Source organism: Plecotus auritus, assembly GCF_963455305.1.
Source record: "Plecotus auritus genome assembly, chromosome: 11".
Taxonomy (NCBI): domain Eukaryota; kingdom Metazoa; phylum Chordata; class Mammalia; order Chiroptera; family Vespertilionidae; genus Plecotus; species Plecotus auritus.
Genome location: NC_137777.1, coordinates 8,077,737 through 8,096,126, shown reverse-complemented (window position 1 = coordinate 8,096,126; position 18,390 = coordinate 8,077,737). Strand labels below are relative to the sequence as shown.

General features: G+C 43.9%; 1 protein-coding gene across 4 annotated transcripts in view; it reads left to right on the top strand.

The window, feature by feature from the left end:
* RUNX1T1 (RUNX1 partner transcriptional co-repressor 1) overlaps positions 1 to 18,390 on the top strand; it is a 170,900-nt gene that overhangs the window by 124,044 nt on the left and 28,466 nt on the right. For all 4 annotated transcript variants that reach the window (XM_080646173.1, XM_080646172.1, XM_080646171.1 and 1 more), the window contains exons 6-8: positions 2,489 to 2,739; positions 10,089 to 10,174; positions 10,953 to 11,154. In XM_080646173.1, coding sequence (XP_080502299.1) covers positions 2,489 to 2,739; positions 10,089 to 10,174; positions 10,953 to 11,154 — 539 coding nt within the window. The remainder of the gene's footprint in view (positions 1 to 2,488; positions 2,740 to 10,088; positions 10,175 to 10,952; positions 11,155 to 18,390) is intronic.

Genomic DNA, 18,390 nt, shown 5'->3' with positions numbered 1-18,390 from the left:
TTTGTTAGGTAAGTTTAAAATTCAAAGGACCATGCCATTCATATGCAGAAGCCTCTGTGCACAGATTGGATGGGGCTGAGTCTCAGGGCAGAGCAATAAGCAATGTCTTCGTGGGGCGGGATCTCAGGGTGGAGCAAATAATGATGGCTTCCCATCAGCCCTGCCCTAAGAGGCCCCTGGGTCTCAGTGTCCCATGGTAATCGCTGCAAGCACCTCTGAGAGAAAGCGGCCCTCGAGTTTCGCCCACTGCCAGACAGTCCAGTTTCTCCCCGTATGAGTCTGAGTCCCCAGAGTCTCGCCCGGAACTGGAGTTCAGAGCAGTCGGGAGCTTTTGTCTCCCTTCCGCTTGAGAAAGCCAGCCACGTACTCAGTTGCCAGCCCTCTCCGTTTGCGTGCCTCTGTACCTCTGCCTTCCGCAGCTCCTCTGAGTCTCAGTGTGCTTTTGTCTTTCCTTCTAGTTGTAGAATTTCCACTCATCCACCTTTGCTGTGGTTCTGGATGGTGTCCGTTTTGTCTTTTAGTTGTAGTTTTGAAATTGTTGTGGGAGGCAGCAGTTTAGGTGTTTACCTATGCCGCCATCTTGGTTTCTCCAGGACACATACTTTGATGGGAGTGGCATTGAGACATCTGGCCACCCTTCCCTCTTCCTCCCCCTCCCCGCCGCATGGACCATATCCTGCTGTCTCCAGGACAGTGCATCTTTGCACACTGAACCCTGAGTTTTCCTCAGTTTTTTGTGTGCTATACCTTCTGTCTCCAAGTCCTTTATCCTTCTCCATCTCGTGTGTGTAAATTGTCACGGGGGGGTCTTCCCTACTCGATGTAAAGGATGGCTCTTTGTAGAACCTTGTGGCCCTAATGATCGCCCTTGTTAAGTCAGTTGCTCCCCTGGTTCCTCTAGTCCTGCCAGACAAAGACTATCCTGGAAGCCAGGAAAGTGGGGGAAAATGTCCTCAGGCCTCTGTGCTGTTCTTCCCAACGTAGAATCCAAAAGGCGTGCAGAAATCTGTAGCTGCTGTGACGTGGTAGAATTCTCATGGGGACATTTCACAGGGGAGATAGACGTTACGACGGGTCTAACGATAGAGTGCTGGTCCGGTGGCGAGGGCCAGCTCCTTTATCAGAAATTAGCGTGGGAGTTGTTATTCCAGTCACAGGGGGATGTGGCTTGTTCCTGTCTTACTGACTGTATGAAGTGTGTCCTTACAAATAGAGATGTAGTCAGCCAGAAAATGGTTCTCCAGCCCCACCTCTTTTTGAAGAAATGTGGGAGCAGTGATTAGTTATCAGGTCTCATTTATATCAACGTATTCCTTCCGAAAGCCAAGTGCAGAGTTTTGTGTGTCATGTAATCAAGTGCAGTCAGGGTGTGCTATCCTGCCTTGAGGCCTGATGACCCCAGTGAGGTCACGCATGCTCTCTGAGCATGTTTCCCCAACTTTAAAATAAGGGGGTTCATCTAAATTCTCTTTAGTCGCAGCTAGCTCCGTGTGACTGTCGATTGATGCCCAGGTGACCCCAGGCAATGGGAGAGTGCCAGACATTGCATTGCTTTATTGTGTTAGCTCAGTGGTTGGCAAACTCATTAGTCAACAGAGCCAAATATCAACCGTACAACAATTGAAATTCCTTTTGAGAGCCGAAAACCGACTTCTGCACATGGGCCACGATGTTTCAATCGCACTGTACGTGCGTGCCCGCACATGGTATTTTGTGGAAGAGCCACACTCCAGGGGCCAAAGAGCCACATGTGGCTCGCGAGCCACAGTTTGCCGACCACTGTGTTAGCTCATTTGATCAGCAATTTCCTACAGAGCTGTCTGTGATGACCGGAATGTTCTCTGTCTGTGCAGTCCCCGTCTGTAGCCATAGCCCCAGGTGGTGACTGAGCACCTGAAATGTGGCCACTGCTCCTGAAGACCCGAATTGTAAACTTTGATTTTAATTAACTTACATTTAAATTTAAGCAGACACATGTGGCTACTGTATTGGGCAACATAGCTCTTAGGTGTTCTCTGATATGAAAGTTAGCCAGGTTGGATGCATGCAGTAGGTGTCTAGCCTGAAGAATTCATCAGGAGAATGATGTCTAACTTGAACCTGCACCAGATACAATGTCTTAGGTAGTATGTTAGGAATCAACTACTCTTTTTTGAATGGAAATGTTATCTACGGCGTGAGATTGGGATTTCCTTTTATTCATGACCCTACACATGTATGAGCCTCAAATGAAAATATATTTCCTAAGAGATGTTTGGGACTTGAACCATTTTCTCCTGTGGGCAGTTCGGTGATCCTGTAGACCTCAGCATGGGTTTCAGCGAATTACCAGCCAGTGGTCTTCTGAGTTTTCAAAGTTTCTGGCCAATACAGGAATATTGTTTGTATTACACGTTCAAATGTGAGCGTTTGAATTATGCTGGTTTCTGAATATATCATGAAACAAAATCTTTTTCTCCTCCCGCCCCCCCCCCCCCCCCCCCCGCAGAACCAAAGAAAATGGCTTTGACAGAGAGCCTTTGCACTCAGAACATCCAAGCAAGCGACCATGCACTATCAGCCCAGGCCAGCGGTACAGCCCAAATAACGGCTTGTCCTACCAGCCCAATGGCCTGCCTCACCCCACCCCACCCCCACCTCAGCACTACCGTCTGGACGACATGGCCATTGCCCACCACTACAGGGACTCCTATCGACACCCCAGCCACAGGGACCTCAGGGACAGAAACAGACCTATGGGTAAGACGGAACGATTCGTTCGCTTCTTATAGGATTGGATGTATGTCTCTGACTTAACCAATGTTCTCTGAGGAATGAATGATTTGGTGCCTTTCTTTTTTTTTTTATGAATACATTTAGTATTGAAATTTTGTGTCCAAGATGTATCATTCCAGAGATGGAATGAGTTTGGATAAATATGTGTTCCATTTGCCTCCATTCGTTCTTTGAATAAAACTATGGGAAACGAAGCATGTAGGAGACATTGCCTTCTGAAGAGCAAGTGAACACCATGAAAAATGAGAGGGAAGATGAACAAGGTGGGTTTTGATGCATCATCAGTGGTTGAGGTGAAGGTATCATCAGAGCACTGTTCCTGGAGTTCCTGCAATTCTTCTTCTTCCTTCCTTCCTTCCTTCCTTCCTTCCTTCCTTCCTTCCTTCCTTCTTCCTTCCTTCCTTCCTCCTTCCTCCTTCCTCCTTCCTCCTTCCTCCTTCCTCCTTCCTCTCCCTCCTCCTCCTCCTCCTCCTCCTCCTCCTCCTCCTCCTCCTCCTCCTCCTCCTCCTCCTTCTTCTTCTTCTTCTTCGTTGAAAGTATTACCTATGTCCCCCTTTTGGCTCCATTTAGCCATCCTAGCCTGCACTGGCCCCCCGCAACAGGCCTTCACCACACAGTTGTCTGTGTCCATGGGTTATGCATATATGCGTACAAGTTCTTTGGCTGAATTCTTCTCACCCACCCACCCCCTCCTTCCCTCTGAATTTGACAGTCTGTTCCATGCTTCTCTGTCTCTGGATCTGTTTTATTCATCAGTTTATTTTGTTCATCAGATTCCAGTGATTCTTAATTTTTGGCGTGTCAAGCTATTTATAAACTGACGGAGAGCAATAGTCAACCCTCTCTTTTTCCACCTTCTGTGTCTAGGCCACCCACCAGCAGGACTTCCCTTTACCTCACAGCTAGTTGCTGACTAATTTTCCTGACGTGGGTGATTTGTTGGGCAAGGATGCTGGAAACAGTAAGGGAGGACGTCCAAGTGGAAAACCAGAGCGTAGACCTGGATGCAGAGCTCTGGGAAGTACAGCCGGTGACTCGATGCCTGAATAGTCGGCACGGTGATTGTAGCCACAGGCAGAGGGAGCCTGGTGAGCAGCAGTGTGCGGGAGATGTATAAATAGGTCACTAGCAAACGGGGACTGCCATCTATAAGGTCTGTTTGCCTTTCCACATTCAACCCTCTAGCAGGGGTCCTCAGACTTTTTAAACGGGGGGCCAGTTCACTGTCCCTCAGACCGTTGGAGGGCCGGACTATAGTTTAAAAAAAAAACTATGAACAAATTCCTATGCGCACTGCGGGCCCGGGACGAGTCGGCTGCTAAGCAGGACAGGCAGTGGCACCCGGCGGGCCGGATACATGTCCTCGGCGGGCCGCAGTTTGAGGACGCCTGCAGGTTTAGAAAGCAGTAGGGTAAGGTGAGGGGCAATTAAGGCCCAGGTTGTGAGATAGCAAAGTAATAGTTCTGCTTCCCCACAGTGGTCACTTGTGCACTCATAATGTGTCAGAGAAAGGGCTAAGCATATAAGTGGTGCTTTCTCCATAGCCAGTCTGATGTCCTCTCAGTACCATTTCTGAAGAACTCTCAAAAGTGGTTATGTTATTTCTCAGGCAGGGTTGGTATTTTGACCCCGAAATCAAATGTGATCACCACCCCCTCCAAGCAAAAGCCTGGCTATTTGTCTCTAATTCAATGCCCCAGACACCTGAGTGTTCATTTTCAAGTAGAAGTGGCGTCACCAGGTCATTGTAAGAGCAATTCAGGATATCCCACTTTGTAGGTGCTAGGAAATGACCCATTTCTTTGGTTAGCAAATGCTATTTTCTGAAATATTAGTTCTAGTGCACTATTAAGTAACCATCAAGGAGGTAATTACACTTATGTGCAATGATTATGTTTTCATCTAGTAATGTTAAAAATCCCTTTATGAATTACATCTATTGGTTTTATGTAATTTTTTTTCAGACCATGTTTCTTATTTTAAAATTATATTAGCTTCTAAGATTAATAGTACTAATATCTATACTATGTGCAACTATTTAATCACCCTTAAAATCTGGCAGAGTTTAGTATGTCTTAAGATAAAGTTAAATCTTGGTGTATGAGTGATAAATTATGGTGTTATACCAGGCTGCCCTTTTGAAAATATAAAAATTGTCGAAGCCTGGCTGGGTGGCTCACTTGGCTGGAGCATCGTTCCATACACCAAAATGTTGTGGCGTAGATTCCAAGCAGGGCACAAACCTAGATTGTGGGTTTGGTCCCCAGTCGGGGTGCATCCAGGAGGCAACCAATTGATGTTTCTCCCTCACATTGATGTCACCGTCCCTCCAACCTCCTCTCCCCCTCTCTCCCTCTGTTCCTCGCTCCCTTCTTCTCTTTTCCTTTCTCTTCCTCTCTCTCTCAAATCAATAAACATACCTTCAGGTGAAGATAAAAAAATTGTCAGAAAGTTATACTTAGTCTGATATGATTTATAAATGCCTCTTATCTGTAGGGACATATACTCACTAGAATCCTTTGCTAAAATAACTTTATCAGCAGCATTAATTATAAATAAACTTAGAGTTTTAGCCTAGTTAGCTAAAATCTTCTAAAGCGTAAGCATCGGTTAAGACTCAACATTAGTGTCAAACTTCCCACAAATTAACATGTGCTCCTTAATGCCGATGAGCCACTGTCTCCTAGTACATCTCCCTGGTATTATGAATATAAATAAAAATTGTGTGCTGATGAAAATTTAAGCATCTGAAATAGAGAAATGAAATAATGTAAAGTTTTTACATTATTTGAGTTGTGTTATGTTTTCTTTTTAAAGACTTGACTCTAACAAATGACCTTCAGAGTTCAAGAGCAGCAAATGAGTCCTATATTTTTTCACCAAGTACTTGGGCTCAAACACGTTTCTAATGCACTTGCATTTTTTTAAAAAAATGATATAAAGCTTAATACTGTTCCACAAATGTTGGGATCTCGTTAGCCACAGACACCCTAGTTCACTTTATTATTATCATTCCACATGTTAGAGCTTGTATCGTTACTTATTTAGTCAGCTGAATTTTGAAATTTCTGGAGTTCTTGGTTCTTAAAGGTCTCCATTGTGAAAGTCGGTGCTACTTTTATACCTTCATCCCTCTCTCGTTCTCTTCTGTGATGATTCATTTCAGCGGCAATGCTTTTTCTTTAAAACACTGGCAACAAATAGTCAACAAAAATTACACATTTGCAAACATTTCAACTTAAAATAGTCACAACAAACAGCAACAACTAAACGCTACTTTTCCCCCAGCATATTTGCAATTCTACAGTTTTACCAATAGGTGGCATTGACAATTTTAACTTTTAAAACATATCTCAGATTATGCTCTCATTGGGCAGGAATGATGCAGAGTGTTTTACATTTAGCTTTGTAGTTAGTCTGAGAAAAAGTTGCCATACATTTCTTCATTGTTCACAGTTGATATTTGCTCATATTTTATGGTTGGCTGAGAACAGGCATGTGACTCTTCATCTTTATTTTTCCAAATCAGATTTTTAAGCCACTCAGATTTCACAGAAGTGTAATGCAGTGAATGATGCAGGGTCTCATAACTCTGTTGTGATTGCACTCTGACATGGTACCTCAGAGGAAGACCCCAGGTGTCAAGAAGCCCAATTCATGCCAGTCTTAATTCAGAAGCAAAAAGAAGAGTTTCAGTTGTTTAAACTAGAAATTGCCCTAGCCCAGTGCCTTTCCTTTACAGGGGAACCTAAGATGTTTTATGCATAATGACTTTGTAGGCAGAGCAACCCCTTTCCAGGCCTATCAGAGCCTTCCACTCTATTCTTGTTTACGCTGTAGTTTACTGACGTTTTTTATACAATGCAAATAAAAGGTTTTATTGTGTTATCCAGTTTAGTTGTGTCAGTTTCTTCATGTTTTAACAAGTTGTTTTGGTATTCATTTAATTTTTTAAATTTAAGTATAGTTGATTTACAATCTTATATTGGTTACTAGAGGCCCGGTGCATGAAATTCCTGCACGGGGGCCGGGGGGGGGGGGGTGTCCCCTCAGCCCAGCCTGCACCCTCTCCAACCTGGGACCCCTCGGGGGATGTCCAACTGCCGGTTTAGGCCCGATACCCGGACCCCTCTCACAATCCTGGACTGCTGGCTCCTAATTGCTCACCTGCCTGCCTGCCTGCCTGGTCTCCCCTAACTGCTTCTGCGTGCCGGCCTGATCGCCCCTAACTGCCCCCACTGCCGGTCAGGTTGCCCCCAACTGCCCCCCCTCTGCCTGCCTGGTTGCCCCTAACTGCCCCCCCTTGCTGGCCTGGTCGCCAAACGCAACCTGCTTGTTTAGTCGTTTGCTTGTCCCTCACTAACCCCCACTGCTGGCCTGGTCGTACGCAGCCATCTTGTGAGGGTGTGAGGGTTAATTTGCATATTACCTCTTTATTATATAGGATACTAGAGGCCCGGTGCACGAAATTCATGCACGGGGGAGGGGGTGTCCCTCAGCCCAGCCTGCACCCTCTCCAATCTGGGACCCCTCAAGGGATGTCCGACTGTCCGTTTAAGCCCGATCCCGGTGGGATCAGGCCTAAACGGGCAGTCGGACATCCCTCTCACAATCCAGGACTGCTTGCTCCCAACTGCTCGCCTGCCTGCCTTCCTGATTGCCCCTAACCGCTTCTGCCTGATCATCCCCTAACCACTCCCCTGCCAGCCTATTTGCCCCTAACTGCCCTCCCCTGCAGGCCTGGTCCCCCCCAACTTCCCTCCTCTGCCGGCTTGGTCACCCCAAACTGCCCTCCCCTGCAGGCTTGATTGCCCCCAACTGCCCTCCCTTGCAGGCCTGGTCCCTCCCAACTGCCCTCCCCTGCTGGCCTGATCACCACCCACAACTGCCCTCCCTTGCAGGCCTAGTCCCTCCCAACTGCCCTCCCTTGGTGGCCATCTTGTGGTGGTCATCTTGTGACCACATGGGGGCAGCCATCTTGTGTGTTGGAGTGATGGTCAATCTGCATATTACTCTTTTATTAGATAGGATAAGAGGCCTGGTGGGGGCCAGCTGGTTTGCCCTGAAGGGTGTCCCGGATCAGAGTGGGGGTTCCCTTGGGGCATGGGGCGGCCTGGGAGAGGGGCCTGTGGTGGTTTGCAGGCCGGCCACGCCCCCTGGAAACACAAGCGGAGGCCCTGGTATCTGGGGTTTATTTATCTTCTACAATTGAAACTTTGTAGCCTGGAGCGGAGCCAAGCCTTCTGCTTGCTCCGTGGCGGCAGCCATTTCTATTGGGATTTATGTATCTTCTTTAATTGAAACTTTGTACCCTTAAGCGGAGGCCTGGGCCGGCCAGTGTGTGCAGAAAGCTTGGCTTCCTCCATCGCCGGGGGCAACCCTAGCCTCCTGCTCTTTCCAGCTCCGTGGCTGCCGCCATTTCTGTTTGGATTTATGTATCTTCTATCATTGAAACTTTGTAGCCTTGAGTGGAGGCCTGGGCCGGCAAGGGCAGGCAGAAAGCTTGGCTTCCTCCATTGCCGGGGAAACCCAAGCCTCCCTCCTGCTCTCTGTGGCTGTAGCCATCTTGGTTGGGTTTATTTGCATATTCACTCCTGATTGGCTGGTGGGCATGGCTTGTGGGTATAGCGGAGTGATGGTTAATTTGCATATTACTCTTTTATTATACATGATTAGTTTCAGGTGCACAATATAGTGACCCAACACTTTTATACCTTACAATGTGACCACCCCTCTAATTCTAGTAATTATCTGTCAGTATACAAACTATTCACAGTGCTATCAACAATATTCCCCTTCAATATTTCCCCCCTCCCCCCTTCCCCCTTCCTTATGGTAACCATCCTTTGGTCTCTATTCCTGTGAGTCTGTTTTTGTTTTGTTTTGTTTTATGTTTCACATATAAAAAAACCCACTTGTGGAATTTGTCTTTCTCTGTCTGACTTATTTTACTTAGCATAATGCCATCTAGATCAGGGGTGGGGAACGGCCGACCCGAGGGCCCTATAATGCCTGAGAAATCCTTTAGTCTGGCCCTGCCAAGGCATTAGGGGTGAGTTAATTAAGTATTTGACCAAATACAGCAGGCTAATTTTTAAGTTGATCATTTTGTATGGCCCTCGAATGACATGATAAATATCCAAATGGCCCTTGTTTGAAAAAAGGGTCCCCAACCCTGCAGATTCATCCATATTGTCGCAAATGGCAAGATTTAATTATTTTTCATTGCTGCATAATATGGCATATTTACTGGTGTGTGTGTGTGTGTGTATCACATCTTCTTTATTCATCTATCAATGGACACATGGGTTGCTTTCTGTTTTGGCTGTTGTTGAGACACATTTGTTTTCCATTTTGATGAGCATCTTAGAGAACTGCTCATGAGTGTTGCTGTTGTTACTCACTTGGGAAGCATTTACGTGTTACGTTTTTAATGGTAGCACCCTCACTGTGATGCAAATATACTTATGCTATGGACTACCAATTAGGTTTTTTAGGTTCTTGGTTTGGACTTATGATATTTGTCCAAAACTGTGTCTGGCATATTGATTTTTTTTCATGGAGGATGTTCGATTTATGTATGTTGGCAAATTGAATGGGTCTGTGCAGTTTCATATTATGTAAGCCCCCTCTTCATGACCTGACTTTGTCACAGAGGTATGGTATATGTCATAGGAGTGTGCTCATTTATGACATGCTGAAATGTGGAAAATCTTTTATCATGTTGTTTTAGAAAAGCATATTCCTGCCCAGGAATGATTTTTTGCTGTTTTTATTTTCACTTAAGGGATGTTAACTTGGAAAACTAGCTCAGGAGCCAGTGTCACTTTACTCCCTCATGCGTAAAAGACAGGGTTCTGACCAGATCGCCTCTAAGATTCTTTCTGGTTCTAACTTAAAAAAATTTTTTTTTTTTTGTCAGTCCTCACCTGAGGATATTTTTCCATTGATCTTTAGGGAGAGAGAGGGAAAGACAGAGAGAAACATCGATGTGAGGGAAACACATCAATTGGTTGCCTCCTGCACATGCCCCGTCTAGTGCCCTGGGCAGGGAGGTGCCTGCAACCAATGTATGAGTCCCTGACCAGACTCAAACCCGGGACCCATTGGCCTACAGGCCGACGCTCTATCCACTGAGCCAAACCTGCTAGGGCTCTGGTTCTAACATTTTATCCCTGTGATGAACCTGCCTGTAAGGTAATTCTGAATCTGAGTGTCTCCACTGAAAGGTTGAATATTGTTTCATTTTGTGTGTATGTGACTGATGTCCTGAATGCTTCAAGACGAGGTAATCTTCTTCTCTGTATTTGTAGGGTTGCATGGCACACGTCAAGAAGAAATGATTGACCACAGGCTAACTGACAGAGAATGGGCAGAGGAGTGGAAACACCTTGACCATGTAAGATGTTGGTAATTGTTTAGCTTAAACTAGAGTGCGGTTACCTGCTAAAATAAACATGTGGGGCTATTCTGAAGGCATTATGTTTTCTGCTAACCTTGGAAAAAATAATGAGAATGTGTGAAGTGCAATATAGGATTTGATTTCTAAATTGATACCAAAGCCACTTACATAAGGGACGTGTTTAGATCGTGGGAGGGAGTTCTTTTATTTTATGATATATTTTTATTGATGTCAGAGAGGAAGGGAGAGGCAGAGAGAGATAGAAACATCAATGATGAGAGAGAGTCACTGATTGACTGCCTCTTGCATGCCCCACACTGGGGATCGAGCCTGCAACCCTGGACATGTGCCCTTGACCGGAATCGAGCCTGGTACCCTTTAGTCTCAGGCTAACACTCTATCCACTGAGTCAGACCGGCTAGGCCTGGAAGGGAGTTCTTAAAACCAGACTAATGGTTTTCTTGTGGAAGGGTCACTTGGCCGATGCAGTGTTGGGCTTAATACTTGGAAAGGTGGCTGTACACCTTGGTGATGTACGCTCTTTGTCATGACTCATGTCCATGCCCCCCGCTCTCTGTTCTCATTCCCACTGAGTTTACTCATCGATTGGGTCTCCATTTCAAATCCAACCTTTTGAAAATATTAGACCAAAGACTTCAGGAGTTAAAACAGCACCCGTCATTGCCCTAAAATAGTACGTTACACCACCCACCCAAGTCTGTAAGTTGTAGTGATTGACACGTGTGCTCTTCCCTCTCCCCTGCTCTCCACGTAGCTGCTAAACTGCATCATGGACATGGTGGAGAAAACACGGCGCTCTCTCACCGTGCTGAGGCGATGCCAGGAGGCGGACCGAGAGGAACTGAACTACTGGATCCGGCGGTACAGCGACGCTGAGGACTTGAAAAAGGGCGGCGGCAGCAGCAGCAGCCACTCCCGGCAGCAGAGCCCCGTCAACCCGGACCCAGTGGCATTAGGTATCTTTGCTGCAGCTGGACCCATTGAACAGATCTTTCTGATGCTAGAACCGATTCCCTGTCTCACTCGTCTTTTCCAAGATAAAGATGTGCAGGGGCGTTGAGATCCATAAACACTCCCTACATCTTCAAATATGGCTTGTCGGCCTGTCAGGGAACGGGGCAGACTGGCTTAGTATGCATGGCAGTCACAGGACGGGAGCTTCTTTCCCGGGTCACGGGGCTGGGCTCATGGTGCAGTTTCAAAGCTAAACCGGAATTTCACACACGTCACGAACACATGTGGTCCTTCATAATATAGTTCTTCGGACCCTCCCTCTAACTTGCAAAAGCAGTAGCTCCGGGCCTGGGCCCCGGCTGCTATACCTCCAGCATGCTCTGGGGAACCTGCCGGCAGGGATGCGTGGTGTCTGATTTGTAACTAAAGACAGTCGCAGAGACAGTCGTATTTTTTAGCCGTGTCTCACATTAAAAAAACAGCCACCGCGTGACCTCAGAATTCCCCCAGGAAGAGAGACCAAAGGGCTATATCCCTTGCCCGCTGCCCCTTGAAAATTAGTGATGAAGATGTAGCTCTCATACAGTGTGATTTTACCTTAACGTAGGTTGCTTAACCATGATTTTGTTAATATTAGTTACGTGTAGGACTCTTAAAATAGCCATCCTTTAGCACTGTAGAAAGCTAATATGTAGCCATATTTATTATTGATATGTGGAGATCGTTGGGGCTATGATTAGGAATTATAGGCACACCCCACTTTATTGCATTTCGCAGAAACCGCGTTTTGTGCAAATGGAAGGTTTGTGTCCAACCCTGTCTGCGTTGAGCAGGTGTATGGACTCCTTCCTTCCAAAGGCTCCGATGATGGTTAGCATTTTTTAGCAATACAGTGTTTTCCACTAAGGTAGGTACACGTTTGTTTAGACATGATGCAATTACACACTTATCAGGCTACAATATAGTGTGAACGTAGTAACTTTTATATGCCCTGGGGAGCGAGGCAATTTATGTGGCTCACTTCATTTTGACACGTGCTTCATTGTGGAGGTCTGGAACCATACGTGCAATATCTCTGAGCTGGTTCCCAAGCGTGGAAGAAATCTGGAACCTGAAATCATTTTTGAGTGGCCTGTGAACTGTTTGTCTGAAATGAATAATGAGCTGTCGTCCTTTGTATTGCTGGACATTGTATCTGTATATCATGTGAGTACACTTAGTGGACGTGGGTCCATGGGGGTACCTCTTCTCTCTCGTTTTCTTACGTTCAACCCCACACCTGTCAGGTGACTCGGGTTAGCATCCAGCCCATGTTGTAAAGCATGCTGGATCAAGCTCAGGATGTTGGCCTGATTATCACTATTGATTATATGATCTTTTTAATTAAAAGTATTCCTAGCCAATACAGTTTCCTTTACGCTTAGGTTTGTGATTCCTACTAATCCCTGAATGCTGAGTGCTCATTACCATAGTAAGTATGAAATAAAGGAAGATTCTAAGTCACTTAATTTACTCAGCAGGCATCATTCGAAAGCGTATTTTAAAGACAAGTCTGTATTTGTTAGGTTATGTGAGAGCAAGCAATATCAAGTTTGACTTGCACTTGATATTGGTCCAAATAAAACTATTTAGACTGGAGCAGCATATAAGCATCTTATTTTTTATTTCCTTATTGTAAACAAAAATTGGTTAATCATGACAGATGTGCTCAGGATAAAAAAAAAAGGGGGGGTGGGTATTTGTAACCATTCAGTATAGGCAAAAATCTAGAGCCTTAAAGTAAATAAAACTTTGGGAGTAAAAATATCTGATACATATTGAACAGGTTCATGGAGTCAGTACTTATTGAGTGCTCGCTAGGTGCCAGGAATATGCTAGACACTGTGATAAAGGGAAGAGGTGAATCATTCCTTCCCTTGAGGAACTTCTGACCTGGTGGAGAAGGTAGGAAAGGAGCCAGCTAGAGGTCTGGCACCAGATGGCCACTTCAATTCAGTCCCCGAACTGACAGCATGAGTATTAGCTATCTGCTGCGCTCTGTAAAAGAAAAATGTCAGAAACTGATAGAACCTCATGCTTAAGTGAGTTCTTTTCAGCGCGCAGAACAGAGGACACTCATGTAGTTGCCCCTGTGGCACGTGGATCCTGGCGAAACCAAAGTTGATCATTCCCCAGAAAGAGGTTCCGTTCTCCTGTTGTGTAACCGAAAGAGTAAACTTGTTTCTAAAGATTCCTTCCTGCCGAAACCGGTTTGGCTCAGTGAATAGAGCGTCAGCCTGCGGACTGAAGGGTCCCGGGTTCGATTCCGGTCAAGGGCATGTACCTTGGTTGCGGGCACATCCCCAGTGGGGGGTGTGCAGGAGGCAGCTGATCGATGTTTCTCTCTCATCGATGTTTCTAGCTCTCTATCCCTCTCCCTTCCTCTCTGTAAAAAATCAATAAAATGTATTTAAAAAAAAAAAAAAAGATTCCTTCCTAAGGGGAGTTATATTACTTTTAATGATGCTTAAGGAATTCATATTTTTGGCAAAACTGCTTTGGCTTTAAGCTTTTGTAGGTGATAGTATTCAAAGGCTACAAGTATTTCATTTATTTGTTTGGATTCTGGTAAGACAGTCATGTCCTTAGGGACACAGACCTTAGATTTCCTCTTCAGAAACTATGGCCACTTCAGAGGAAACCTGTCAAGAGCCACCCAATGCACACATCTGAGCAGGCAGCAGCGATTTCCCTCTGTGTACTTACCCGTAGATTCTTGAGGCCTTCGAGTTCCATCTTGTGGGGTTGGCATGTGGCTATGCTTACAAATTCAGCTGTGGCTCTAAATTACAAAGCAGACCAGGTAGCTTGTGATCAGGGGCCCTAACATTTACATTCAGTGCTTTCTAAGGTTCTCACCTAGGTTTTGGAGTTGAATATAGTGATGTGTAATGAAAGGATTATTGGCTGGTAAATCTTTTGTTGTTGTTGTTGTTGGTTCTGTGAAGTGTGTAGTGAGGTATTTGAATCCAGATGGAGCGATAGTGCATCTGTATATTTATGTACATAGAGATCTCCATATCCTAGAGTTATGTTGTGTGTTTTCTCACCTGACTTTCTGAATTCTTAAGCTGTTGTCGGATTTCAAATGAGGACTTGAGAACGTGAGAATAACATTATAGGCAGTATATGTAGTTCACAAAGTTGCCCTGGTTATATCTCTAGCTTAGACATTCTGGCAGTGTTTATTCACATTCTTAGCATTTTAAAATTGTGTTTGGGGCCGCACAGAGGAGACTGTAACTTAGAAGACTGCTGTATTGTATCTGTTAAGCCCATCACCATTCTTACTTTTGAAATATATCCATATTATTCTGTCATTGTGTGGGATTAGTAAGATGACATGATTAACTACTCCTAATTGAATTTTGGGATTTTTTCCCAGATACTAAATGAGGACTATTTGGAATAGCCTCTTAAACAATTTCAAAATTGAGTACACATTGGACTTAGGATGTTATTTCTATTCTTTAAGATAAAAATAGGTTAAAATCTTGGAGGACTTTCAAAATAATAGATTTATTCTTGAAATAATAGATTTTTATTTTTTTATTATTAACTTACTCCAGAGAAAAACTCTAAACATCCAAGTCTTCACAAAATCGGAAAGCTAAATTTTTAAACATTTTTTTTTAATTTTCAAAGTATGACATATTTATGCATTTGTATTTTTACAGAAAACAAGTTAGTACCATCAGAATTAACATTTTATTGCTTAAGTACAATTACTTTTGTTTATGTAGGTGGGTAGGGAGCTGCTGGTTACACTCACTGTGCTCCTGGAGTATCTGGGTCTCTATGCTGTCGCTTCTCCTCCTTCGCCTTCATTTCCTTTCATGTCGATACGCTCTGCACATCACTCTCTTGGCTCCTGACATTTTAGTCTCTAAATTACTTTATTTTTACTGCTTTTAAACTATTCTAGGATCTGTATATTCTAGGATCGTTATTTTTCTCAAGAAGTCTTCTGCATCATTAGAGAGTATTATCTAAAAATAGACTTAGGCCCTAGCTGGTTTGGCTCAGTGGATAGAGTGTCGGCCTGCGGACTGAAGGGTCCCAGGTTCGATTCCAGTCAAGGGCACATGCCCAGGTTACAGACTCGATCCCCAGTGGGGGCAAGCAGGAGGCAGCCAATCAATGATTCTCTCTTATCAATGATGTTTCTATCTCTTTCCCTCTCCCCTCCTCTCTGGAATCAATAATAAATATATTTAAAAAAAATAAAAATAGACTTAGGACTAATGTTAGAGACTGAAGCATAAAGCTGAAATATGATCACATTTTCCTCTGTGTGTTTTTTTTTTTTTTTTAATAATATTGTGGCGAGAGGGTATGAAATGTAGAAAACACCAGTGTGTTTTGGTAAAGGTTTAGCTCTTGCCAGAAAGAGAAATTTCAGAGAGAGGTTTTGTTTGCTTTAAATGGAATGAAACATTAAGTTAATTGTTCCTAAAAAATCGTAGAAATTTGTTCCATTAATACCACTCTGTGCCCCAAGTAGACTGGTAGAGGAATTGGTATTTAAAATTCCTCTGGCTGGAATTGTAGAATTTCTCAGTACCGTCTACATGCTCGGCTTAGAATGAAGGTTAAAAGCACTGATTCTGAGCAGAATGTTTGGATTTGAATCCTTGGTTTTTCTTCTTCGTAGTCTTGTGACCTTTGGCAAGGAACTCTCTGCCTCAGTTCCCTCATTTGTAAGCCGGGGATAATAATAATACACAGCTCATAGGTATTTGTACACTAAATTAATTAATATGTGTAAAACATATCAGATAGTTCCTGACACACAGTAGGCATGATATAAGTAATTGCTATCCTTATTATTTCTTTTTTTAAAATATATTTTATTGAATTTTTACAGAGAGGAAAGGAGAGGGATAGAGAGTTAGAAACATCGATGAGAGAGAAATATCGATCAGCTGCCTCCTGCACATCCCGTACTGGGGATGTGCCCGCAACCAAGGTACATGCCCTTGACCAGAATCGAACCTGGGACCCTTGAGTCCGCAGGCCGATGCCCTATCCACTGAGCCAAACCAGTTAGGGCACTATCCTTATTATTTCTAACATGCAATCCCAAAAGGAACGTCAAAGAACATTGGTACAAGAAACTAGTGTTTTTGCTTGGCAGCTGATATTATGAAAGTTATAGTAGATTCTGAGGTATTTTTTTTATTTGGGAAGTATTCCAGGCAGTAATTTTTAGGTGACAGCTTTATTTAATAGGCAGAGAAACTAGAACAGGGGAATTCTGTCTTATATAATAAACTAGAGGCCCAGTGCACGGGTTAGTGCACTGGTGGGGTCCCTCGGCATGGCCTGTGGGGATGGGGCTGAAACTGGCTGTCTGATGCCACCTGCTGCTCTTGCCTGCCGCTTCTGCTCATCCTGGCCCTGCTGTGCCTGCCGGTGCTCGGTAGGCTCGCTGCCGCTCTGCTGCGGTCTCCCGGCTACAGTGGCCAGCTCTGAGCCCCGCATCTGGTGCCCCTCGGTCAGCTGAGGGGCACTCCTGCTGTGGGAGAGTACTGACCACCAGGGGGCAAATCCTGTGTTGAACGTATGCCCCCTGGTGGTCAGTGCACGTCATAGCGACCGGTCGAACGGTCGAATGGTTGCTTAGGCTTTTATAGATATAGATTTTTTTGTACCTTGGGGACCCTAATTCATAATGGAAGATCATAGAAAAATAGTTTACTTCCAACCAAAGAAATATAGCATTCAACCTCTATACTATCAAATTCTAAAAACCACAAACAAGTTCTTCAGAATATATCTGCATATAAATGTTTAGAGTTCTATACATTTGCATTGAGTCCTTTAAATCACAGAATGAAATTCACTTCAAGACCATTCAGCTGAGCTCCTGATGTAAAGTGCCCAGTGTATCTAAGTATATCGTGTCTAAAAAAGATGTGACTGTGTTTCGTCACATCTCAGTAAAAGATGTCCATCTTCGAACAAGAAGAGATGGCTGCTTCCTGGAGCGTTAGGTATTTTTATTATTAAAGACGGACATCCTAATGAAGGTTGGGTTTGGGCTTTCAACACATAATGTTGAAATTTTTGAATTGATTATCCTTAAAAAACAAAAATAAGTAGCGTGTGTAAAAAGTGAACTTTCTTAACCCTTCCTGTTTTTTGATGGTTTTGTAATAGCTGTTATCATGATCACAGCCTCATTCTGCCCACTACAGGATGAAGGCCATGCCTAGGTGCTGCCAAGCTTTGAGCCTTGCTGTCCTGGGTCATGTGAGGTCACATTGGTTCTCCAAAGGCTATCAGCTCATCCCTTCATGTATATTGATGGCGGCCCTCGCTGCATCTAGTATCCAATGGTCTCCATTCTGTCGTAAGTGTAGTGCATCAACCATGTTTTTCATACATCATCTATTGCTTTGTGTTCTTTCACATTTCTTATAACGTTTTTCCCACCTTGGCTGGGGCTTCTCTCTTTATAGATGTATCATCTTCCGGGGGCTTTCCTCTTCTCTTGCCCCTTAAGCAATTTGCATCCCCAGGCAAGCTGAACTTACTTTAGGAGGACTTTTCTATGTATTGTTTTTCATCTTTCTGTAGACACAGGTAAATGTCTCAGCTTTTAAACCATCTCGTATAAGCTCTTCTTTGTTTCTACCACTACATTTTATTAAACTATCCGTTTTATAGCAACTGATATTTTATAGGGAGTCAAGAGTTAATGGTTAAAAAAATAGCTGCTTTAGACTCTGAGCCTTCGAAACGTATGGTCTTCTGCATAGGTTTGTCTAAATTAGCCACTGTTCTAAAATAAGGAAGTCCTAGGAGAGAAGTTTCCTCTCATAATATTGATCAACTACAATATTTCTATTGTTTTTAAAATTCAATTTTGCCTATATAGATTCTGTTATTGCTGACACTTAATCAGGAGAGAAATATTACATTTATTAGTCATTTGGTTTGTGTAGCTGTTATGGTATTAATTGGTGTATCAAAATAGATTCTGAGGAATACACCTATGATTAATTACTCCATTCTTTCCATTAGGACACACTTAGAACTGAAGAGGATATTGTAGAGTATGTATATGTAGGACAATGCATGTGTATTTTATAAAAACAATTTGCCTTCAGATTCTCCTCCTGTTTTGAAAAAAAAGATTAATGAAGTAGTAGAGGATTAAGAAAGAGTTTGCTTGATTGGCTTTAGTATTTCTA